The sequence below is a fragment of the Lynx canadensis genome, chromosome A1 (assembly GCF_007474595.2).
Source record: "Lynx canadensis isolate LIC74 chromosome A1, mLynCan4.pri.v2, whole genome shotgun sequence".
Classification (NCBI taxonomy): domain Eukaryota; kingdom Metazoa; phylum Chordata; class Mammalia; order Carnivora; family Felidae; genus Lynx; species Lynx canadensis.
In genome coordinates, this window is record NC_044303.2 from 214,194,064 (window position 1) to 214,218,962 (window position 24,899).

The window sequence follows — 24,899 nt, forward strand, 5'->3', positions numbered from 1 at the left end:
AACTTAACCGACTGAGCCACCCAGGCACCCCATTTTGGTTTTGTTTTTAGTGTCTGTGTTTTTTTGTTTGTTTTATTTTGTTTTTTTCTTTACCTTTGTAAGGTTGGGGATATTGGATTAATTTGCTTCTAATTAGATGAGATTAATTGGAATGTGGCAGTTAAATTGTAAGTGACATTTGTTTGGTTAATAAGTCCTAATTTGCTCTCTTACAAATGATAATGTGGGTGGATTGGACTGCCTTTTGTTTACTAGTATGCAGCTGCCCTTATAGTCATAATCAGAGTAGGTTTCTAATAACAATTAAATGTTAAGTGCATGCAGATTTGAGTTTTTTAGCTATGCATAATATTTATTGGCCTGTGTAAATCTTTTAGTTGTAGTTGCTTTATTTAGAGACTTTTGTCAGATACATGTCAGAATTTATTAAATTCTTTTTAGCCTTACTAGAAATTACTTGCTTACTTGAACAAAATCCCTTCAAAGTAGCTTAAGATAAGGAGACACAGGTATTCAGCATACAGCCCAATACATAGGACTGGTTCTGTCGTTAGGATGTTATTCTTTGTGCAAACTGGTGCAGCCACTTTGGAGAACAGTATGGAGGTGCCTCAAAAAACTGAACATAGAACTGCCTTACAACCTGGCAGTTGCATTATTAGGTAATTACCCAAAGGATACAAAAATACAGATTTGAAGGGGTGCAAGCACCCCAATATTTATAGCAGCATTATCAATAAGAGCCAAACTATGGAGAGAGCCCACATTGACTGATGAATGGATAAAGAAGATTTTGTGTGTGTATGTTTGTGTGTGTGTGTATAGACATACACACACACACAAACATACACACATACATACACAATGCAATAATGCTCAGCCATCAGAAAAAATGACATCTTGCCATTTGCAATGATGTGGATGGTTCTATAATGTATTGTGCTAAGCGAAGTAAGTCAGAAAGACAAATACCATACGATTTCAGTCATTTGTGGAATTTAATAAAACACGAACATATGGAAGGGGTGAGGGAAGAGAAGAGGGAAATAAACCACAAGAGACTCCTTTTTAATTTCAATTTTATTTTTTTAAATTTACATCCAAATTAGCATATAGTGCAGCAGCGATTTCGGTAGTAGATTGCTTAATTCCCCTTACCCATTCAGCCCGTCCCCCCTCCCACAACCCCTTCAGTAACCCTCTGTTCTCCATATTTAGGAGTCTCTTATGTTTGTCCCCCTCCCTGTTTTTGTATTATTTTTGCTTCCCTTCCCTTGTGTTCATCTGTTCTGTGTCTTAAAGTCCTCATATGGGTGGAGTCATATGATATTTCTTTCTCTGACTAATTTTGCTTAGCATAATACCCTCTAGTTCCATCCACGTAGTTGCAAATGGCAAGATTTCATTCTTTTTGATTGCTGATTGTGTGTGTGTGTGTGTGTGTGTGTGTGTGTGTATGTGTACACACACACACACATACATATACATATATTCATACCACATCTTCTTTATCCATTCATCCGTCGATGGACATTTGGGCTCTTTCCATACCTTGGCTATTGTTGATAGTGCTGCTATAAACATGGGGGTGCATGTGTCCCTCGAAATAGCATACCTGTATCCCTTGGATAAATACCTAGTAGTGCAATTGCTGGGTCATAGGGAAGTTCTGCTTTTACTTGAGTTGATTCTTAAACAGCAAAATGCTTCTCATTAAGTACTTCTGGAGCTTATACCTTGAATGGTGAGAGCTCAGTGTTTGCATTTTTAGGGACCCAGTAAAACAACACCCTTTCCCCCACTCAGGTTGAGCCACCTGACGGACTCAGGCAAATAGAGATACAAATAAATATTATCACTGAGAATAAGCTGTGTTGGAGGTTGTTGCTTAGATGTGTAGCAGCATTGGGCTTTCTGTAGACTCTGTCCCCTAAACTTAGACCTTGGAACTGCCCATCAAGGGAATTGTGTCTGTAGAGCATGTCCCTGAGATCACTGCCTCATTTGTTATTACATATTTATTGTTCTTACCGCCTTGCATCTGAATTGCATACTATATGATAAGGTAATTCATATTTCAGTTTATGTTCCACAACCATCTCATGAGATCTGCCTGAAAGTTTGGCCATTTGACTGAGTGACTCTGTGATGCTGGGGACTCTGAATAACAAAAGATTGATTGAAGTACAACTCTGTAATTAATTTAGCTGGCACCCCATTGGGAAAGTTTCTCCTTATCTGGTTATTATTTGTTGTTACTAAAGTAGATGGTGAAAGGCAAGTAGAGGTGCTTTGAATTAGTTTCCAGAACCCTTGGATTTTTTGTCTCTTGTGTTCTGTTCTGTTCTGTTCTTTGTTGGAGGCCTTGTGAGCTGCACATGGTATAATCTTCAAATGTGCCTGTTGTTGATTTTTTAGTTCATCAATATGACCATATTAGGGTCTTAATACATTTTCTGTTCTGGTATGTTCCCTCCTATTTTGGACCCATGAACCTAATGAAGTCATGTTTCTCTGGGTTTTGTGGGAACAGCTTATGACCTATCTCTGCTTGGAATATCTCTGTCTCTCCCATTCTTGTATTTTAGGATATTGGAACTGATAACTTGTAGGGCCCCAGAGTAGTTTGCTGTGGTTTTCTAACCTCCAGTTGTTTCTTCTACAGTTAACCGGGGGGGGGGGGGGGGGGGGGGGGGGGGGCATCCTTAAGGTCCTATGGCTGCTGGTATTCCTAGTGCAGCTGCTGCTGCTTCATCAGTAAGTTGATTGTCTGGCCAGTGGTCTTCTCTCAGTGTGACCCTGAATGTTGAGTACCTATCCTTGGACTAACCGAGGGCGTGAAGATACTCCATTGCTGGTGGTAGAATCTCAAACCCATTTAGGGATCTGAAATGATTATTGACTTATAAGTGTAAGAGCTGTGTGGTGTCACTGGGTACATAATCATAACTGGGACTTCTTTACCCTCTTAAAACATGGCTGCAAATGTAGGTAGTTGTGCCTTTTGAGCCAGATCATAAACTGCTTTATATTGCTGGGTCTTCCTCACCTATTTTAACTGTTACTTTTATTGTGGCTGGCTTGCCCTGCTTAACAGAGTATATTTTTATGGGGCACACACATCATGTCTTGCATCCCGCCTAGACTACAGTTCTTGCAATTGTTTCAGGGAGTAATGGTTTGTCTGAGGACTGAATCTTTCAGGCAGTGGTTATTGACCTGCCCTTGTAAAAAATCTTTTCCACTGAGAAGTCAGGTGGACTGATGGCATGCCTGGATGTGGTTTCAGTCATCCAGTCTTGTACCAAGTTTTAAGTACTCCAGGTAACTGACATCACTACACTGCTGTGGACATGTGGGGCCTATGCCACATGTCTCTTCTCTCTTCCATGGGTTTAGGCTCAATAACTGTAATGTGGCATTTCCTTTAAAATACCATCTTATTTGAAATGCATCCCAATTTTAGAGATACCAACCACCCTCCTGCCCCCGCAGGAGTGCTGAGAAATATTGACATACATTGTTGTGTAAGTTTAAGGAGCATAGAATGGTGGTTTGTTTTACAAATATTGTGAAATGTTTACCAAAATGGATTTAGTTAACATCGTCACAAAAAGAGACTCTGTTTTTAATTTTTTATTAAAAAAAATTTTTTTTAGTGTTTATTTTTGGAGAGAGAGACAGAGTATGGGCGGGGGAGGAGCAGAGAGAGAGGGAGACACAGAATCTGAAGCAGTCTCCAGAGTCTGATGCAGGGCTTGAACTCACGAAACCGTGAGATCGTGAGCTGAGCTGAAACCAAGAGTTGGACACTTTACCGACTGAGCCACCCAGCTGCCCCACCATTCAAAATTTTAAATTTAATCTTGCATTTTTTAGTACTCCTCCTCTCCCTCCCCTCTCCCAACTTGGTTAATTCCTGATCATGTTTTGCTACAGAACTGTCTGTGCTGATTAGTCCACTTTCCCATGTGATTTTAATTGTATGTTTTCTACTGGTGATGCCTAAAAACCGTTCACTTCATGTAAGTTTTTAAAGTCTGCTGTTAAAGACTCCAGTTGGCTAAGGTCTGGATACACAGTTACCTTGGGAGTAGTTGAGATTGAGACGTAATTTCATCCTTAGCTAACAAATGGGAGCTTCTCAGTACAGTTCATCTGGAATTTCCGGACTTGTAGACAGACAGGGCGTGGTACTGTCCACATCCGTTACTGCTTCATGAGGTGCACTCTGTTGTTTGCAGTTGCTAGAGGCTTACCTGGGAGCTCCATCTCCGTGTCCAGGTCAGTAGAAGCCAGATATCTGTAACTTTGATTTCATGTGGAATCCATTCCCAGGCTTCCCAGGGCTTTAGGTGGCATGGGTACATAGGCTGTGGGCATTACCTAACCTCTGTAACTTAACTGATCTCAGTAGCCACTTCACTAAACCTATGGCAGTATTAATTTAATCAGACCCCTATTGTTTATTAAGTTTAAAAGTATTCTCTCAAATTCAGTCAATTTCTGCTTCCCCTGCCTCATATTTAAATTAGCCTAGGTACCTGTGTGGCTCAGTTGGGTAAGCATCCAATTCTTGGTTTTAGCTCAGGTCGTGCTTGGGGTTCGTTCCCCCTCTCCCCCTCTCTCTCCCCCTCTCCCCCATCTCTCCCCTCTCTCCCTCTCTCCCTCTCTCCATCCCTCCCCCCTCTCCCCATTCCCCCTCTCCCCCTCTCCCTCCCTCTCCCTCCCTCTCCCCCTCTCTCCCTCTCTCTCCCCCTCTCTCCCTCTCTCTCCATCCCTCCCCCTCCCCCCTTTCCCCTTTCCCCCCCCTCCCCCTCTCCATCTCTCCCCCTTTCCCCTTCTGCCCCCTCTCCCCCTCTCCATCCCTCTCCTCCTCTCCTCCTCTCTCCCTCTCTCCGTCCCTCTCCCTCTCTGTCCCTCCCTCTCTCCTTCCCTTCCCCCTCTCTCTCCTTCCCTTCCCTCTCTCTCTCCTTCCCTTCCCTCTCTCTCTCTGCTTCCCTCCCCCTCTCTCTGCTTCCCCTCCTCCTCCCCCCTCCTTTCTTCCCTCCCTCTCTCTCCTTCCTTCACTCCCTCTCTCCCCTTCCTTCACTCCCTCTCTCCTTCCTTCCCTCCCTCTCTCCTTCCCTCCCTCTCTCCTTCCCTCCCTCCCTCCTTCCCTCTGTCTCTCCTTCCCTCTATCTCTCCTTCCCTCTGTCTCTCCCTCCCTCTCTCCCCCTCCCTTCCTCCCTCTCCCCCCCCACACACACTAAATAAACTTAAAAAGAGTTTAAATTGACCTCTTTAAATTGCTAATTTGTTTATTCTTTTGTGGCTCTCTTAATCTAAATTCTCACTTTCCCAAAGCCTTTTCCCTCAGGAGTGGTAGTTTATTAGGCTAATTTAAGTCCCTGTGTTGATAGTGGAATCTCATGGACCTTGGCGGTCAGTCACCATCTGTATACAGGCTGACCACTGTGACCTGGCAAAGTACCAAGACTGACCTTGAACAAGTGCCAGAATCAAAGGGCTAGGTCCCTCCCTAATCCTAGACCCTCCATTACTCAGAGAATCCATTGGCCTGCTCTCCCTCCTACCAAGACTATATGTTACTAGGTTCTGAGAACCATTTAGAAGTTCTCCTTTCTCCTCTGAGTTAGGCACTTTATTATTTACATTTTTAAAAAAATTTTTTAAGTTTATTTTATTTTTTGAGAGAGAGTGTGCGTGCAAGCAAGTAAGCGGGGGGCGGGGGGGGGTGGGTGCGGGCAGAGAGATAGGGAAAGAGAGAATCCCAAGCAGGTTGTGTTCTGTTAGCGCACAGCATGGAGCCCTAAGCCGGGCTCAGTCTCAGGAACTGTGAGATCAGGACCTGAGCCAAAATCTAAGAGTCGATGTGTAATCTGTTGAGCCATCTAGGTGTCCCCAGAGTAGGGGACTTTAGATTAGTAGTTGGCAAAGTTCATAGCTTCATATTTTGGAGGACTCCCAATTATTTGCTCTCAAATAGTGCCCAGACTTCGTCTGGTTGATATGAGTATCCCCAGATCTCTAGATAGTCTGTCAGTCTCCTTCTGTCTGGTGGTTCTTCCACCTCGCATGTTGCCCTTAAATTTCTGTTGGAGTGAGGGTGGAGCATCTGATTGACTTACTGTTTGTTATTCAGAGCTTTAGGCATGGGCCAGCACATAAATTTGCTAATATATTTTTTCAAAATTAATCTTGTGGGGGTGCCTGGGTGGCTTAGTTGGTTAGGCGTCTGACTCTTGATATCTACTCTGGTCGTGATCCTTCCACGCTGTCATGAGATTGAGCCCCACGTCAGGCTCTGTGTGCTGAGTGTGGGGTCTGCTTGGGATTCTCTCTCCCTCTCTTTCTGGCCCTCCCCCCTCAAAATAAATAAGCATTAAAAAATTAGCTTTGTGTTTTTATGCTAAAAAGAATGAATGCTGTTTCAATATTCTTTGAGGCTACATTGGGCTAGATTGTTTTTCCGGATCTTTTTAACTTGCCCATATGTACTAATAATAAACTACAGTCAGGAGTTAACTGCGTGAGTGAGCTCTGGTCCTTGTAATCTGAAAGAGCCTAGAAAACACTTAATGAAGAATGAGAGACATAGTTTTAAACCTCTGACTTCCAAAGTTATTTGTTTAACTGCATGTAAGGGTTAGTGGTGAAAAGACAATAAACACCTGAAAACTCTAGATTAGTAATGTATAACAATTGTAAGTTTTTAGTATTTTATTTAAAATTATAATAATGAAAAGATAAAGGTAAAAGGTACCAGAAATAACTTTACCTAAAAATATTTGTTTTTGAATCTGAATTCAAAATAAATTAGCTCTTTTCTTTTTGTTTTTTTTAAACTAGGGTTACACATCATTTTGGAATGACTGTATATCGTCTGGATTACGTGGCTGTATGTTAATTGAATTAGCACTGAGAGGAAGGTTACAACTAGAGGCTTGTGGAATGAGACGTAAAAGTCTGTTAACAAGAAAGGTAAGAGGAGTGCTAAATAACATCCTTGTTAAAGAGTTTGTGCTGACTAAAAGTGAAAATTTCTAATACCTTTAAAGAATTAACTAGGAAGTTGATTTTAAAGTTAAGACTTTATTGGAAGTCGTATTTCCATATCTTTTTTGTACTTTTGGTTTCTTAGTTCTTTGTACGTAATGACTCATGTAATTCATTGTCAGGCTCACTGGCCACTGCATCTCACATATTCAGAAAGACTCTAGACTTCATTTTCCTTCTGAAAGCCATAATTTGGAAAGACCTGACATAATTTAGTTTTAAAACTCAAAGGTGTTACCGTGCAAATTAACTGTCCATGGGCTGTTGGTCTTTTTAGCAGAATATGAATATGTGCTTTTTAGATCTCTGCCTTCTGTAGTGTGATAGGCTGTATAAATCGTTATTTGCATTCTTAACTCCATCCTCAGTCTGAAATACTCAAAACTGTTTCTCTTCTAGTCTGTCATTGTGTTTCTTGGGGGGCATGATGTTTTCAAAACTTTTCAATTTTTTTTTAGCTTTTTAATGCTTATTTATGAGGGAGAGAGAGAGAGGGAGAGAGATAGCGGGGAAGGGGCAGAGAAAGGGAGTCACAGAATCCAAAGCAGGCTTCCAGGCTCTGAGCTGTAGCACAGAGCCTAACACCAGTCTTGAACTCACGAACTCCGAGATTATGACCTGAGCCGAAGTCAGATGCATAACTGACTGAGCCAGCCAGGTGCCCAGAACTGATTTTTCTTTAATACAGCATCTTCAAGAAATCTACATAGTTTTAGATCAAAACTGAATGTTTTTTGATTGATATGCCATAATCCTATAGGAAAGAGAGCCATTTATATGTTCTTGAAAATTATATGCAAAGTAAACATTGTATAGCAGAACATATTCCTCATCGGATTTTAAAATTAAATCTACTTTTAGTCATGCAAAGTAGAGTTATATGAGCTGGCCTGAGATTGGTTTTAAAATTACTGTTTTAGAGAACTGTATCATAAAGCAGAATATAAATTTTATTCTGTTTTACTGTGTAACCGTAGATTTATGGAGGAAAACTTTAAGAATTTGCCATTATAGTTATCAATAAAACATACACATAGATTGCTGTTGATTATAGTAATTATAAACAATTTGACATTAATGTTATGAAGCCCTGACCTAAAATGAAAAGATTTGATACTGGTTCTTTTTGTGGGAATAAGAGCTAGCTTTGTGTTGGTTATCAGCAGATTATTTGCTCTTTTGTTCGTTTATTCATTTGTCCAATATTGAGTTAGTGCTTAAGTCTACCATACACTGCTCGACCCTGGGAGTACAGTGGAGGCCAAGAGACACATGTTCCCTACCTCACGGGCTTTCTGTTTCAGTTCATTGTTGGTGTGACCTTAACTAGGTGGTTGATGTGTTTTTTGGAAAAATACTCCATATGATTTAATTTATTGACCTAAAAATAATGATGGATTTTATTAAAGTAATACATATTAATGGTTATAAAATCAAATTGTAAAAGTTATAACAAAAAATAACAATCTTCTATTCACTTTTCCCCACTCCTTAGTCCTGCTCCTGAGAGGCAGTCCTTCTTAGTCCTTGTATTAGTTTTGCAGGGTCTCCTTAACGGATTATAACAAACTTGATGGCTTAAAACAATTGATCCTTATTCTCTCAGTTCTGGAGGCCAGCATATGCTATGCTCTCATAGAAGGCTTCAAGAAGGATACTGTGTCTTAATTCTGGCTTCTGCTTGCTCCAGGGTTTCCTTGACTTTTGACTGCATCTCTGTGCTCTGTCTTTACACTCCTTTCTCCTCTGTGTCTCTCCTTTGTGTGTTTTTTATAAGGACGCTTTCATTGCATTGTGTGTTTTTTATAAGGATGCTTTCATTCCTAGATAATCCTGATCTAATTAATCCTGGATAATCCAGACCGTCTCCAGATCTAATTTAACTTAATCTTATCTACGGGGATTTTGCTGAAAAGGGTTTCAAGGGTTAGGCCATGAACACCTCTTGGAGACCACTATTTAACTTGCTGTTCTCTTAGTTATTTCTTTTGGCATTTTTCTCCATATTTCTAATGAGTTTATACTGCCATCTCTCTCTCTCTCTCTCTTTTTTAAGATTTTATTTTTAAGTAATCTTTACACCCAACATGGGGCTCGAACTCACAACCCCAAAATAAATAGTCACATGCTGTCTGCCTGAGCCAGCCAGGGGCCCCTGCCATCTCTTGGTTAGTCACTTTGAAATGCTGTTTACTTTCTATTAAGAAAGATGGAAAAAAGGAAAAAAGAAAAGAAAAGGTGAATATTTGGCTCTCTCACATACTACTTATCTCTACCCCCAGTTTTCCTAATAGGGTTATGTTGTAATTTTGAGCAAAACCATAACAATTACTTTATAGTATTATAATTATGTTACTATTGCCTGCAGAGTTATGTCAGATCCTATATTCTCCTTTCATTTTTTTTTTTCTTAAGAGTTTTCATAATTTTCTTTTAAAAAAAATCTTTTTGGAGCTTCTGGTTGGCTCAGTCGGTTTAGTGTCCTGCTTAGCTCAGGTCATGATCTTAGGGTTCGTGAGTTCGAGCTCAGAGCCTGGAGCCTCCTTCGGATTCTGTGTCTCCCTCTCTCTGCCTCTACCCCTCTTTCTCTCTGTGTCTCTCTTAAAAATAAACGTTAAAAAAATTAAAAAATAATTTTTTCTATGTAGCTATCTCTTTTTTCTCACATGCTCCCTTGGAAAAAAATTAGCATTATTAATTTTCAAATGTTCAAGTACATTGGTTTGGACTGGTTATGATTTGGTGCTACTGGAACTTCCTGTCATATTTTACTGCTTTCAACCCCCTGTTTTCTGGATCTAGTATTTTTTGTTTTTCTATCCTGGAGGGAGGAAATGTTTTGAGACTTTGCATTCCTGAAAATTTCTTTACCTCATTTTTATTTGACGGTTTGGGAATAGAATGTTGCATTTAAGTTACTTTCCCACAGAATTTTGAAGTCATTTCCCCATTGTCCTCTGGTATGCACAGTTGCTGTTAAGGTCTGGTGCCCTTCTGGTTTTCATTCATTGTGTGATACTTGTTTTCCAGTCTGGAAGTGTTTCAGATCTTTTGTTTTTCCCCGGTGTTCTGAAATTGTACGCTGTCCCTTGATGTGGGTCTTTTAAAATTCATTATGCTGTGCTCACTGTGACAGCATGTATATTGAAAATCATTATGCATGGGCTCTTTCGTGGTAGAAGTGTTTAGTTTTGGTTTTAGAAAATTTTCTTCTATTTTTGTATCTTCTGTGCTCCATTTTCTAGACCTCTATAAGTTTGATGTGGACCTCTTGACTAGTCTTTTTTCTTTCTGTTTCTTAATTTCTTAGCTTTATTGAGGTATAATTGGCATTCTCTTGGCTCCTTTACCTTTTAATTCTCTGTTGAGTTTTTTATTGTGGCTCTCATGTTTTTGATTTCCAGGGACGTTTTCTTGTTTTCGTGTGTTTTGTTTTTGTTTTTTGCTTTGTTTTGTCTTTTAATCACACCTTCTTATTTTAGGGATGTAGTATCTTCCTTTAAATCTCTAAGGATATTACGGCTGTTTTGAAAATTTCTTTTGTTTCTTCAAAGTTCTTATTTTCTGTCTTTTGGTCTCTTCCATGTTGAAGGTTTTATTTTAGTATCTTGTTATCCTTGGTTATCTGTTCATATTTAAGAATGAGCCTCTCCTCTAAGGAGAAATACACTAAATAGAAATTAAAGGTGTGGGGAGAGCATATTTACTAGTGGTCCACACATTGCTGAAATTTGATAAGGGGTTTGGAACTTACTCTACACATTGAAGACTTTTACGCAGAAACCGTTGAGCTAAGATTTGCCTTTTAGAAAGGTCATTGAGGGGGTATGGGTTAAATGGGTGATGAGCATTAAGGAGGGTACTTGTTGGGATCAGCACTGAGTGTTATATATGATAAATTAAGTGATCAATCACTACTCTCAAAATCATTACACTATATGTAAAATAACTTGGATTTAAATAAATTAAAAAAATTAAAATCAGGAGAATGGATTGAAAAGGGCTATAAATAGTTTGGGGAGGCTAGTTAGGAAGCTTAATACAAGTGAAAGATTATTAGATTAAGTAGAGTAGCATAATTACAGAGGTGATAGAGAAGAGTAATCTATCTGTGAGAGAATTTCATAAGAAAAAAGCCCCACCTACACCCAGGTTATTGTGACCTGATAGAAGACCCATTTCAGAAGGTGGGCATGAGGTGATTGCAGTGGATTTAAGGAGCAAGTGGGAAGTAAGAAGTGGTGGCAAGACTACAGTGTATAAAGATACAACTTTTTCTCCCAAGGTTCTCCTTTTTTTCTTCTCTCTGACCCCTTAACTAAAAGCATGGTCCAGAATAGCACTGTCCAGCAAAACTTTCTGTGACGATGGAAAATGTTCCGTATCTGCCAACACTGTAGCCCCTAGCTACAGTGATGGTGTCTGTGAACCAAACACTTGAAATGTGGCTAGTGCATCTGGGGCATGTTGTAAATAACACACTGGAGTTGGGAAGACTTACTATGGAAAAGAATGTAAAATATCTCAATTTAAAAATATTTGTTACATGTCAATATTTTGGCTATGGTGGGTTAAAGCAAATACATTAAAATTAATTTCACCTGTGTCTTTCTTTTTTAAAATAATTACAAAAGTTTAAAAAAATTTGTGGCTTACATTTGTTCTAATTATATTTCTGTTGGGTCATGCTGTCTCAGAAACAGATCTCATTATATATTTTTTTTAACTTTTCAGAAGATCGAACAGAAAGGTAAGGACAATTGTTGAGGATAAGTTTAAGGGAAGACTGCTGCATTTACAAAATAATAGTTAGATTTTGTAATGTTTTAATAAAGGTAACATAAGTAATATAGCAGATTACAATTTGATTATAGAGAATTTCAACCAGAAATTTGTTTCTTAGCCAAGAACTCCGTGAAGGCTGCAGAAATCTAATGCTTGGCCAGAGCAGTAAATAGCATTTTCTTCTTGTTCCCCAGTCTTGTCTTTTTCCACTTTTAGATGGAGTGAGTCTATAACCATCTTAACTTTAAAAAGTTTTGTAGTGGGGCACCTGGGTGGCTCAGTCAGTTGGGCGTCCGACTTTGGCTCAGGTCACGATCTCACGGTCCATGAGTTTGAGCCCCTCGTCCGGCTCTGTGCTGACTGCTCAGAACCTGGAGCCTGTTTCAGATTCTGTGTCTCCCTCTCTCTCTGACCCTCCCCCATTCATGCTCTGTCTCTCTCTGTCTCAAAAATAAATAAACGTTAAAAAAAAATTTTTTTTTAAAGTTTTGTAGTGTAACAATTGTGTTACCAAACCTATCGGTATATTCAAGGTTCTGCTAGTTGTCACAATTTTTTTTTTAATTTTTTTTTTTTTTAATGTTTATTTACTTTTGAGACAGGGACACAGCATGAATGGGGGAGGGTCAGAGAGAGAGAGGGAGACACAGAATCTGAAACAGGCTCCAGGCTCTGAGCTGTCAGCACAGAGCCCGACACGGGGCTTGAACTCACGAACCGTGAGATCATGACCTGAGCCGAAGTCGGCCGCTTAACCGACTGAGCCACCCAGGCGCCCCTAGTTGTCACGATTTTGAAAAAAAAACTTTCTCACCTGCCAAATTATATTTCATATTTAAAATTTTTATCTTTTGTGGCATAAGCTCTTGAGGAGCCAAGTCTTACTTAATTTTTACTCCTAATTGGCTAGCCATTTGTTTCAGTAACATTGAAAAATTCATTTCTCCACTGCTGTAAAATGCCACATTTATCATATACTGAATTTTTATATATAATTGAGTTTATTTCTATGACTAATAAATGTTTAAAAAATGAATTTCTTGATTAAATAGCCTAAGGTTTAGCAATGAAAAGAATTAGTATCAACTGTTCTGGCATTTGTCTTTACTAATTCTTGCACACTTTATTTTCATTCATGATTGTGGCTAATCTGGTTAGGTTCAATGTTGGATTTCTGAATAGAGAATTAATTTGAAATCTGAACATTCACACTGTGTGAAGAACTTCAAGAAGTTTTTGCATAATTAAGTTTTTCATTTAAAGAGATGAAGTCAGAAAAAAGAATTCGTGATCATTTCATTCCTATTGCTTACATTTTAGGTGATCTGTAAGTCAGATGCTCCAACGGGGGATGTTCTTCTTGATGAAGCTCTAAAGCATGTTAAGGAGACGCAACCTCCAGAAACGGTCCAGAACTGGATTGAATTACTTAGTGGTAAGCTTTTGTGTATAAACTAAAAGCTGAATTCTGTTTAAAAGATTTTTGTAAAAAGGGGCACCTGGGTGGGTCAGTTGGTTGAGCATCTGACTCTTCATTTCAGCTCAGGGCATGATCCCAGAGTCTTGAGATTGAGCCCTGCAACCGAACTACTTGCTGAGTATGGAGCTTGCTTGAGAGTCTTTCCCTCTCCCTCTGCCCTTCTCTCCTGTTCCTGCTGCCTCTTAAGAAAAAAAAAAAAAAAAAGATTTTTGCAAAAGTTTAAAATCCTTTTGGGAAGAACTTACACAAAATAGCCAAAAGCTTATTATTTAGGCAGACTTAAAAGTTATTAGTCACTGAATGGGGAAAATAGTAGTTTTAAAAGTTTCACTCCCTTTAACAAGCAGATACATGTTCAGTAAAACAGAATATTCTTCCTTAGAGCTTCCACCATTCTTTAAGTTTTTCTTTTTAATGTTTGTTTATTTTTGAGAGAGACAGAGCGTGAGTGGGGGAGGAGCAGAGAGAGCGGGAGACACAGAATCCGAAGCCAGCTCCAGGCTCTGAGCTGCCAGCACAGAGCCCGACGTGGGCTTGAACCCACGAACCGTGAGATCATGACCTGAGCCGAAGTTGGACACTTAACTGATTGAGCCACCCAGGTGCCCCACTGCTCTTTAACTTTTAAAAACATTTAGATGTTGTGAGATTGGTAATTAACATTGTGTCATTTTTCTTACAAGTAATTTCTTTTTCCCACTTACAAAACAGTTTCTAAGAATAATTCTATTATGAGGTGTTCTTTCAGTAAAAGATTTTGAGTTTTGCATTTGTGTGTATTTAAAAATTGAATACACATAGTCCATTCTTAGCTAATAGGACAACAGTGGGTACTTTATGCTTAGGGCAGTGTTCATTCTTTCTTCTTACTGATGGAAAGCAAACTTACAAGATTGTTTTCATTAATTTCGAACATTTTTCTTTTGGCCATCCTCTTGTAGATCTTCTGATCAAGGTGGTTTCTACTTCACTGAGTAAGAGAAATTTTCCCCATTTGGGGCACCTGGGCGGCTCAGTTGGTTAGGCGTCCGGCTTTGGCTCAGGTCATGATGTTACAGTTCGTGAGTTTGAGCCCCGTGTCGGGCTCTGTGCTGACAGCTCAGAGCCTGGAGTCTGCTTTGGATTCTGTGTCTCCTCTGTCTGCCCCTCCCCTGCTCACGCTCTGTCTCTTTCTCCCTCTCAAAAATAAATAAACGTTAAAAAAAATGAAAAAAAAATTACTTTGCCCATTTGATCAGGGTTTGATTAAAACTAGATTCTTGCTTAGCATGTACCAGTACTGTATGTCACATTGCCCAGCATGTTGTCAGTCCTCTTTGGGTTAGCCTTCCACTTATGCCTGTTGATGACATATGGCAATTGACAGAGAGTCAGTGAGGGCATTAACGTTAACTCTAGATATTCAGTATTAGCAAGTATTTTTTCAGATAAAAATAGAAGTGCTGATAATTTCTAACTGCACCTTGATGGATCATTCAGGAGATCGCTGGCCTAAGCAGTCTTTGTGTCATGCTCATGTTGTGCTGCTGTTGTTGGCCCATTACCACTTCTGGTGGTGCAGATTAGAATTTGTAGTTAAGTTCTCCACTGACGAAAAACAGGGTTTTTCAAAGTTAATTTTTTTTGGCAGGTAAGTCAGAGTGTTCTTTAATGGAATGTAGTTGGGTCTTGTCTTAACGTTACTGATACCCACTTTGGTGCCACTTAGCACCATGGAGATGTTTTCAGACCCCTCCATTACCAACAGTCTCTTCATATAAACTTATATCATACGTGCTAATGGCACATCGGCATTTGGTTTACTAACTTGTCTTACACAGCTAAATTTCCTTTGACAGTATACATGTCTGTCATGCAAGTAAGCATGCAAGGAGTAGGGAATGCAAGTATGGCATGCTGGGAGAGTGAATCTCAACATGTAAGGTGGCTACATCTTAAATTTACCTCTTTCGTAACATTTTATGAAAGTAACTTGTCACTACTCAATGTCAGTGCTGATTTAATCAAGTTGGGCTGTTCTCTTGCACCGTTCTCCCCTGATGGAAGAGAATGAAGAGATGGCAGAAGTCTTTAAAACTTTCTCCGAAGTATTTAAATACACTTAAGATTTTGTGAAACAAAATAGTTTTCAAAATTATCTCATGCTACCTGGTACTGGGTAGGCTAGGCTAGGCTAAGCTCTGGAAACAAGCAACCCCAAAGCCCCAGAAGCCTTAGGACTTCTCACTCATGCTGTGAGTCAGCCACAGGCCGCTTCATTCTCAGCAAATGATTCTGAGTGTCCATTTGGGTTGGGAATTCAGAGTGTCCATTTGAATTAGGAATTTGGATAAACTGTGAGGCTAATACTTAGGGCAATTTAAAAAAAAAGCAGTACCCTCTGAAGTTTAGAGTGGCTGTAAATGCTAGAATATCACCTGTAGCATCTTAGTTATGTGTTTCGGACATATTAGGAAATGACCTGTAATTTCAGCTTAAAAGGAGAGAATCCAGAATGAGAGGAGAAAAAAGTAAATTTCTTTTAAAAGAAGAAAGCATCTGTTTTCTGCCCCAGGAAGGTACTGTTAGTACCTTGCTGATTTTGTTTAAAAAGCATATTTTTTTTATGGTAAAACATACACAACATAACACTTACCATTTTGACCTTTTTTAAATGTTCAGTTGTTGAATTTTAAATTCTTAAAATTTTAAGTTGCTTCCAGGTAATGAGTGGTGGCAAATACCAGTTTTTATTGCTATACTGACAGGTGCTGTGATCAAGGAAGTGCTTGAAGAATCTTAAAATCCATTTGGGAAACACTTGGCGTATTTGTAATAATTCGATAACTGATTAAAGTTTAACAATATGGTTCTCTGAAAGTACAGTTGCTCAAAGAAGAGAAATTGTGGGGATCTTTGGTAATTGGAAGAGGAAGCAAAACTTGGATTAGGTCTTTAAAGGGTAAGAATGAGACAGAAGGAAGGAAGTGCTCTTGTTCAGAGGGGTTAGAGGGAGCGGTGAGATTGGTGGGCCTGTCTGGGGTTGCTGCTTGGCCTTCAGAAGTTAGGTACTGTGCTGCATTGTTGAGGGACATGTGCAGAGGAGTTGAGATTGTATGTGAAGAAGAGAGCATGTTGGTCTGGTGGTTGGTGACCTTAAGTGCACAGTGGGGCCTGACTTCCCCAGGGTAGGAGGCCCCAAGTGTTCGTTATATTATTATTTACACTGTACATTTATACATGCTAAAACTGCCAGTTGTTTCAAACAATTACATATCTCATTAATTTAAAAGTTAACAAATATACGTATGTTTGAGGCAAATACTACTTAGTGTTGTTAATATGCTTTAGACTTTGTGAAATCTTAAGACTTGTAGTTGATCGGTTTGATCACAAGGCGTCACTAGACTGCCAGATGTATGAACAAAGCTGCTTTTGGTTTTGTAACACAAGTCAAGGAATATAGAAGTTTTTTGCAGCAAAATTATTAAGGTACCTGTCAGTGTGTCATTTTCACTGAAGTAATTTTTGGGCAGTGGACATAAAGAACCGTGTCCTCTCTGCATAGACTTATCACAGTTTCCTTTACAAAAACGTGAACTACAAATACATTCTATACATTTTAAATTAGGTGGAAATCTTAATTGTGTATTCACTCATCCAGCTACCCTCCCATCCCAGTTTATACCGGTGCCTTAAGTATGCTAATCTCAGAGGTGACTTTGTTCTTTGGATTTAGCTTAATTTATTATTATTTCTTAAAATAAATGGCAGAAATGTCAGGATGCCAAGACACTTTCACCACTCAGTTATTTTATTGTACCTTTTTGGGGAGTTTAAAAAATAGTAAACAACATCTGCATATTACCTGCACTATTTCAGCCTTCTGCACATGAGATTTCCGTTTTTCAAATATCTGAGGTAGTCTGAATAACCTTTTTATTGGAGTGAGCATGAGAGATTTGCCCTTCCCAGGAAGTTGCTGCAAAGGGAGATGATGTCTGAGTCCCTTTTTATTACTTCTCTGAGGCAGAAACTAACTATAGCCAGAAGGTCCAATCATAAATGGAATGAATGCCTTATCTGAAGTAAGTCTGTGTTTAGACTCTTCTCATTTTTAGTAGTAACACTAAATTGTAAGTTAGCATATTTTGGAATTGAGGAATTTCTCACACAAACTTCGTGAGCATTGCTTGTTCCATTGGTTGTAATATATAAGATTTAATTTTGCATACAGTGAGGATAAACCTCAGTATGACTTCAGCACAGAGTTGTAAATTGCTAATCCCATTGATTTTTCATGAGAATGAAAAAAAAAATCATTGTAAAGCAGCATTAGAGGGATTTTGTGTTTTTAGATCTGTAAAGAGAAGTTTAACTATGGGCTTCTCAGAATAATCTTGATTTCGCCCCCCCCCCCGCCATTTTTGGAACTAGATAGCGGAGATACCCTCTGGAGGCATGGAATAAATACCTTTCTATTTGACTAATGAGTTGCTAGGGAAAAGTGCTTGTTTGATAATTGACCAGTTACTATAAACACAGTTATTTTTAAAGTTGAATTATAATTTTTATGGGCTTTTACATAAATTTGCTATTGATTATTTTGTGTTTATTTAAATTTCTGACGGTCAGAAAACACAACCTAGCCAATTCTAGCTTAGTGTCCTAGGCTGCTACCACATGCCGATGATACTAGAAAACAAACCCCAATCTGTCTGGTGAAAGGTACAGCAGGCAGGCATTAGTTGGGGAGGACAGTGGGTTGGTACAACATTTAAAAAATGAAAGTCGTAACATTTTGGAAAGATGTGTACCTCCTTTCCGGGGCTCATTATGTTCTGCATGTAGTCACTGCCTGTCCGCTTTTTGTTTCTTTTGCCTGTAATGCAGGCTCTTCTTTGTTTCATGGGATGTAGAATCCTGCTGGATTTCAGGATTGAACCTGAAAGTTCTTTCCCCAGAAACTTCCCTAGAAATGCCCCTTACATCAAACCCAAATAATTTCTTCCTCCCTCTAGGCTCCTTGTTCATATTGTTTTTATGGTCCTACGCATCTTATTCTTGCCAGGCTTGTTAATTATATTATGAATCTATTTCCTTCACTTGATTTAAAAACTTTTCAGAATTGGAAATATCTTACTTACATTTGTATTGTTAGTTCCTAATATTTTTTTAGGCCATTATGAACACATTAAATTGTTTCAGAGTGCTGATTCTGTGCATGAATAAATAATAACTAGCCTTGTTACCAGGCTCTGTTCTAAGAACTGGATATGTCTTTAACTCATTTAATCCTCATAATAACCTGATGAGGTGGGTAGAGTTGTTATCTTGACTTTACAGCTGAGGAAACAGGAATGGAGAAGGTAAGAAACCTTGCCCAGGTTTGCACAGCTAGTAAATGACCAGGTTGGAATTCACATGTAACCAGTCTGGCTCCAGAGCTCGCCTGGTATGACTGTTAGGCAGTAATGCATCATCAAGTAACTTTTAATAATTTCTTAACATTAAATGTAGGTATGGGTTTCTTTAACACTAGAAATTGAAATAAGTAGAATTTAATTTATTATTTAATTACATTTCTCTTTTATACTATTAGGTTTTAAAATCTAATAGGGCCCCAAATATTTTTTCTTTTCGTTTTCAAAGTTACCAAGGGAATTGAATGCAATGATTGTTTTTCTTTTTTTGGAAGCTTGGGTTTTTATGGAAAAGAATATATATATATATATTTATATATATATATATATATTTTTTTTTTTTTTTTTTTTTTTTTTAATTTTTTTTTTTCGACGTTTATTTATTTTTGGGACAGAGAGAGACAGAGCATGAACGGGGGAGGGGCAGAGAGAGAGGGAGACACAGAATCGGAAACAGGCTCCAGGCTCTGAGCCATCAGCCCAGAGCCTGACGCGGGGCTCGAACTCATGGACCGCGAGATCGTGACCTGAGCTGAAGTCGGACGCTTAACCGACTGCGCCACCCAGGCGCCCCAGAATATATATATTTTTTTAATGCAGGAGATGACTTCAATTTAATAATTCATGGCACCAGCCCTTCATTATTTGACAGTTTTTTTTCAAGTCCCTAGTTTTATAGAGTGAATCATAAATTCAGAATGTCACCTCCAGATCATTCGTTTAAAAAATAGCTCTTATTTTCTCTTCATTGCATTCAGGTTTTCCTTTAAATTATTTAGAAATTTATAATTGTCATTTGAAAGTCCTTGTCTGTGAATTCCCATCATCTCTGTCATTTCTGGGTCATGTCTAATTTGGTTCACTGTTTCTGTTGAACGCGGCCCCCCCCCCCCCCCCCCCCCCCCCCGTTTGGGTCACATTTTCCTGCTTTTTGCAAGTCTAGTGATTTTTATTGGTTGCTGGACATTGTGAATGCTATGTTGAATGCCGGATTCTGTTGTTTTCTTTAAAGAAAGTTGAAATTTGTTTTGATAGGCAATTAAGTTACTTGTGGATCAGTTTGTTTTTAAGCTTTATTGGGCCAGGTCTAGAATAGCCTTTTCTCAAAGGCTAGTTTAGGCCTAGTACTAAGGTGTGATCCTCTAGAGTCCCTTCTGAATATCTTGGATGTTCAGTGAGACCTTTCCACTCAGGCTACTTGGCACGCAAATTTTCCCCAGCCCCATGTGTACACTTACAGTTGTTCAGCTTACAACTTTTGGTTAATTTTTCTTTGCCTACCCCTGCAGAGTTTCTCATCTTAACTTATGTGACTTTGTTTTCAACCAGACTCAAAGGAACACCGTACAGGTTTCTAGAGCTCTTGTTCTGCATAGCTCTCTCTTTTCCAGTACTCTGCCTTTGTATTTCAGCTGCCTTGCCTTCTTGGAACTCTGATCTCTGTCTTTCTAGTTTGTTTAATTTAAGTTTTCAATTAAAATTTTTTTCTGCTTGTTTTAAAACTTCTGTGCTCTGTTTGAGGTCTTCTGTCCTGCTTTGCTCCCTGGGACGTGTTATCGGATAGTAAGCTTGGGCAAAAGTATGGCTCACTTAGGTTTCTCTCAAGGGTCACTAGCCTTTTGACTAGTGTTGGAAAGCAGTTGTTTCATATATTTTATCCAGGTTTCTATTTATGGAAGGCCAAAGGGTCTAATTGTAGAAGTCCAGGCCTGATTCTCTATCCTAGCCCCATATTCTTTATTGTTAAGTCATATGATAAAATACTTTTGCTTATGGTCAACTAAATAATAATATATTTTAAGATCGCACTCTTCACTAGAACTCTCCGTGATTATGGAAATGTTCTGTTTCTTTGCTGTCCAGTAAGTAGACATTAGCCATACATGGCTATTGAACATTTTGAAACATGGTTAGTACAACTGAGGAACTGAATTTTTTATTTATTTAAATTTAATAGTCCCATGTGGCTAGTGGGTCCTATAGTAGACAATACAGTTTGTTTTCTCTCAGTATTATAAAATTTCACCCTGGGGGTTCCTTGAGCCTAGATGGCTCAGTTGGTCAAGCATCCAGCTCTTGATTTCAGCTCAGGTCATGATCGCATGGTCGTGGGATTGAGCCCCACGTCATGCTCCATGCTGAGCATGGAGCCTGCTTAGGATTCTGTCTCTCTAAATAAATAAACATTAAAACAATTTTTTCAACCTTATTGCTTTTTCATATAACAAAAGTGCCTGTGGTTGATCTTTAACACGTCCCAGTTTGGAAAATTGCTGTAGTATTTTTTTCAAATTAAAAAAATTGTTATGTGTTCCTTAGAGATAATTCAGAAAATATAGAAAGTACAAAAAAGAAAATTTGTCACACATTATCCCAAAGAAAACTCAGGTTAGTATTTTGATAAATTTCCTTCTAGTCTTTCTGTAGAGAAAAAAATTATCTTCGTGAAAATTGTTTGGTTTTATTTTAAATATTTCTGTCTTGAAAGGAAATGTGCATAGGTGACCGGATTAAAATGGTGAAAGTGTTTTGTCCTTCTAGAATTGGCTTTGTTATTAATTTGTTATCAAAGAACAGCCTTGTCCAAACAGGCTTTCCTAGCTTTGCAGGCTGTTATGTAGCAGTTTCTGGAATAGTATATTAATCAGGAAACTTTTTTTCTTTTGTGTCTCTGTTGCACATTAGTGTTTCTAAATAGAAAAGAAACATTTTGCTCTGGTTGCTTTTTGACAACAGCTGGAGGGAGGCTGAATGTATTTAGTATTTAGCTCATTTGCACCTTAGGGTACCTGGTTTGAAGACTGCTTTCAATTTGGTCCTTTGAGTAACTGTTGTGCCTGAAAACGTGACGGGTGCTTAGAATCCAAAGGCCTGGCCCTCAAGGGGTTCATGGTTTAGTTGACAAGAAAAATAGTTGAGTTTTCTTTTATTTGTTTAGAGGGGGTGGAAATCAAATTTTATTGTTTATTTTAGTAGTACACTTTATAAAGTCAGCAGTATAATACCTGTCATTTCTAACTTCTGAAATCTTTTGTTTAGGTGAGACATGGAATCCGTTAAAATTGCATTATCAGTTAAGAAATGTGCGGGAACGATTAGCTAAAAACCTGGTGGAAAAGGGCGTATTGACAACAGAGAAACAGAACTTCCTACTCTTTGACATGACCACACATCCCCTCACCAACAACAATATCAAGCAGCGCCTCATCAAGAAGGTACAGGAAGCTGTTCTTGACAAATGGGTGAATGACCCTCACCGCATGGACAAACGCTTGCTGGCCCTCATTTACCTAGCCCACGCCTCCGACGTCCTGGAGAATGCTTTCGCTCCCCTTCTGGACGAGCAGTATGATTTAGCCACCAAGAGAGTACGGCAGCTCCTCGACTTAGATCCGGAAGTGGAGTGTCTGAAGGCCAACACCAACGAGGTCCTGTGGGCGGTGGTGGCAGCGTTCACCAAGTAGCTGCTCAGAACGAAGTTCTCTCTCTCATGTAAACCAGTAGGTTTTCTTCTATTGACTTCTGGTTCTCTGCAATTTGTACTTTCCACACTGTAATTGGCTTTTGTTTTATGAAACGGTGGGTGGCTTTTCTTTTTTGTATGTATGCAGGATTCTGCTGGTACGAGAGGCCTTCCTCTTTCTGTTTTCAAAAAAAGTTTTACTGCCATATTGGCAATCCATTCCTTGTTGCCATCCTCACTGTTAACCTGTTTTGGGATTCTGGCACGCTTTGACTTTCAAAGTGACTCCAGTCTCCTCACACGCACATCTTTTGGATTACCTCAACTTGAGTTTTTCCCACGTGTGCACGTACACCTAGCATTCTGCCTACGATTCAGACAGAAGTCACAAAAAGGCCTTTAACTCACCAAAGGTAAATATCTGTATCTATTAGGACATTTTATACATAGACCTCAGTTGAGATGTATACTTAGCAAAATTATTTTTAAATTGAAACAACACAGTAAATAATATAAAATGCCCCTTGGATTTTGTTTCCCGTGTAAATCTATTGTATTATTACACTTGTTGTAATTTTAACTGTTAAATCCTAAAGGTCCAGTTGTTTCACAGAGCCGGATCGGGGTGGGCCGCATTCCACATATGCTGTATATAGTTTGAATTCTATATAAATTGCCCCTTCTGGCCACTCCCGCCTCCGTCTTAGTATTTTGCAAGATTTCATTCGTTGTACACCTGGTGCCCCTCACTTGCTTCAGTCCGTATTATTTGATGGCAAAATAGACCTCTCATCATTGAAGGAAAGAGAAAAGATGTGTCTGATTGGTCCCAAGACTTTTTGAGCTGTGCCATTCATGGCACCCTTTGCCTATGCATCTCCTTTTGGAATTATTTTTGGTCTTAAATGTTTCTATCGTTTCTATAGGGAAGAGGCTTGTGACCAGTACTAATCTTGAGTACAGTTTTTTCTTTTTCTGTCCACAGGTAAATTAATGTCTGCTCTTAAATGTCATTTATCTACTCATACTTTTTTGGGGGAAAACAAATCAAATGTCAGTTTTAGCAGATATTGCATGTAAATTGTTAGCAAGTAATGACTACAACTCAGATGATTAAGAATTTTGTAACAGAAAGCTCTGCTATGTTTTAATTTTTATATACAATTATGATAATTAGCACATTGTAAGGATATAAACCTTTGCTTTTTAAAGTTTATTTTTACTATTTCTTTATCACTGTTTATGGTATCAGCATTGGTTTCATAATGTAAATACTATATATTGAACAAATTAAATGTCAAATTTTTTATTACCATAGTTCATGTTAATAGTGGGGCTTTCAGGTGTTTAGAGATTTTTTTGGTTAACATTCAATGCAAAAGTACTAGATGGTGTATAACTGTAGAGTTGAATTTTAAGGGATTCCCTAATATGTATACTATCTTTTTATCTGAAGTAATAAATAAACTATGATCTTGAAAGTGCCTGAATCAGAGCAAGCATGTCATTTGTATTTTTGTATTCTACCATAGTTTTCTTTCTAATTTTTACTTAGCCTTAGTTGAGTGTGGTAATACTTTTTTTTTCTTTTAAGTTTGTTTATTTATTTATTTTGAGAGACAGAGACAGCATGAGTGGGGGAGGGGCAGAGAGAGAGAATCCCAAGCAGGCTCTGCACTGTCCGCGCAGGGCCTGACGTGGGGCTTGAACCCACATGAGTTCATGACCATGAGTTCATGACCTGAGCCCAAACCAAGAGTCTGACGCTCCAGCGACTGAGCCACACAGGTACCCCTAGTGTGGTAATATTTTGGTGCAGGGGCTGGCAAACTTTTTCTTGTAGGACTGGATAGTAAATATTTAGGTTTTGTGAGCCATTTGTAATGTCACAACTACTCAACTCTTGAATGGAAGTTGCTATAGGCAATACAGATAAGTGGATGAGGCTGTGTACCAATAAAACTGTTCACAAAAACAGGCAGCTGGCCGTTGGTAGTAGTTTGCCAGGCTCTGTTTTTTTTTTAATGCATGGAAAAAGATTTTCTATCCTTTAAAATAACCTCCTTTACAAACTGACACTACTGGTGGTAAATAAGTATGGAAACTGTTAATTTTTTTTTTCCCTTATAAAGTGGATACTGAACCGATAACTGATTCTATCCTGGGATTTCTTTTCAGGTGAAAATGTACTGTTTTTTTCCTTGCAAAGATTTTAGAAGTGAGATCATGGATGTTTTTCTAAAGTATTCTTCACCTCATCGCCAGCATCTATATTCTCAAGCAAGGCTGGAAAAGGGCCTTGTCCGAACCTCTGTCAGTGGTTTCAGAGCTGAGTGCCCAGTCACTGCCACCTGTTTGTGGCCCCAACTGCAGTACATATTTTATAGCCAGAGGCGAGGAAGAGGAGTACAATTTGGAGGTGGGGGGATGTTATCTAGAACTTTTTCTCCTATAAAATGCTACTTTGTACAGTCCTCTTTAAAGGAGAAATGATAGGACCCATGGAAATAATTGTGCTGTGTGGTAGGAGCGGTGTTTCCACGGGTTTATGCTGCTTGGATCTAAAAATCAGGCAGTGGGTTTGAATATAACAAAACTTCCATAAAAGTCTATTGTGTAAAGAATCTGCTGCTTCTTGAACTCTTCACATACTGTTTAATTGTTGAGTGTTCCTTAAATTAACCTGATCTTTAACAGTGCTCTAACCTGA

The 24,899-nt window shown here is 38.8% G+C and overlaps 1 protein-coding gene across 1 annotated transcript in view; it reads left to right on the plus strand.

The window, feature by feature from the left end:
* The window catches only part of GOLPH3 (golgi phosphoprotein 3), a 49,686-nt gene extending 26,002 nt beyond the window's left edge, over nt 1–23,684 (plus strand). The window contains exons 2-4 of the mRNA XM_030331926.1: nt 6,853–6,984; nt 13,165–13,279; nt 21,766–23,684. Coding sequence (XP_030187786.1) covers nt 6,853–6,984; nt 13,165–13,279; nt 21,766–22,190 — 672 coding nt within the window. The 3' untranslated portion in view covers nt 22,191–23,684. The remainder of the gene's footprint in view (nt 1–6,852; nt 6,985–13,164; nt 13,280–21,765) is intronic.
* Nucleotides 23,685–24,899: the final 1,215 nt, after the last annotated feature.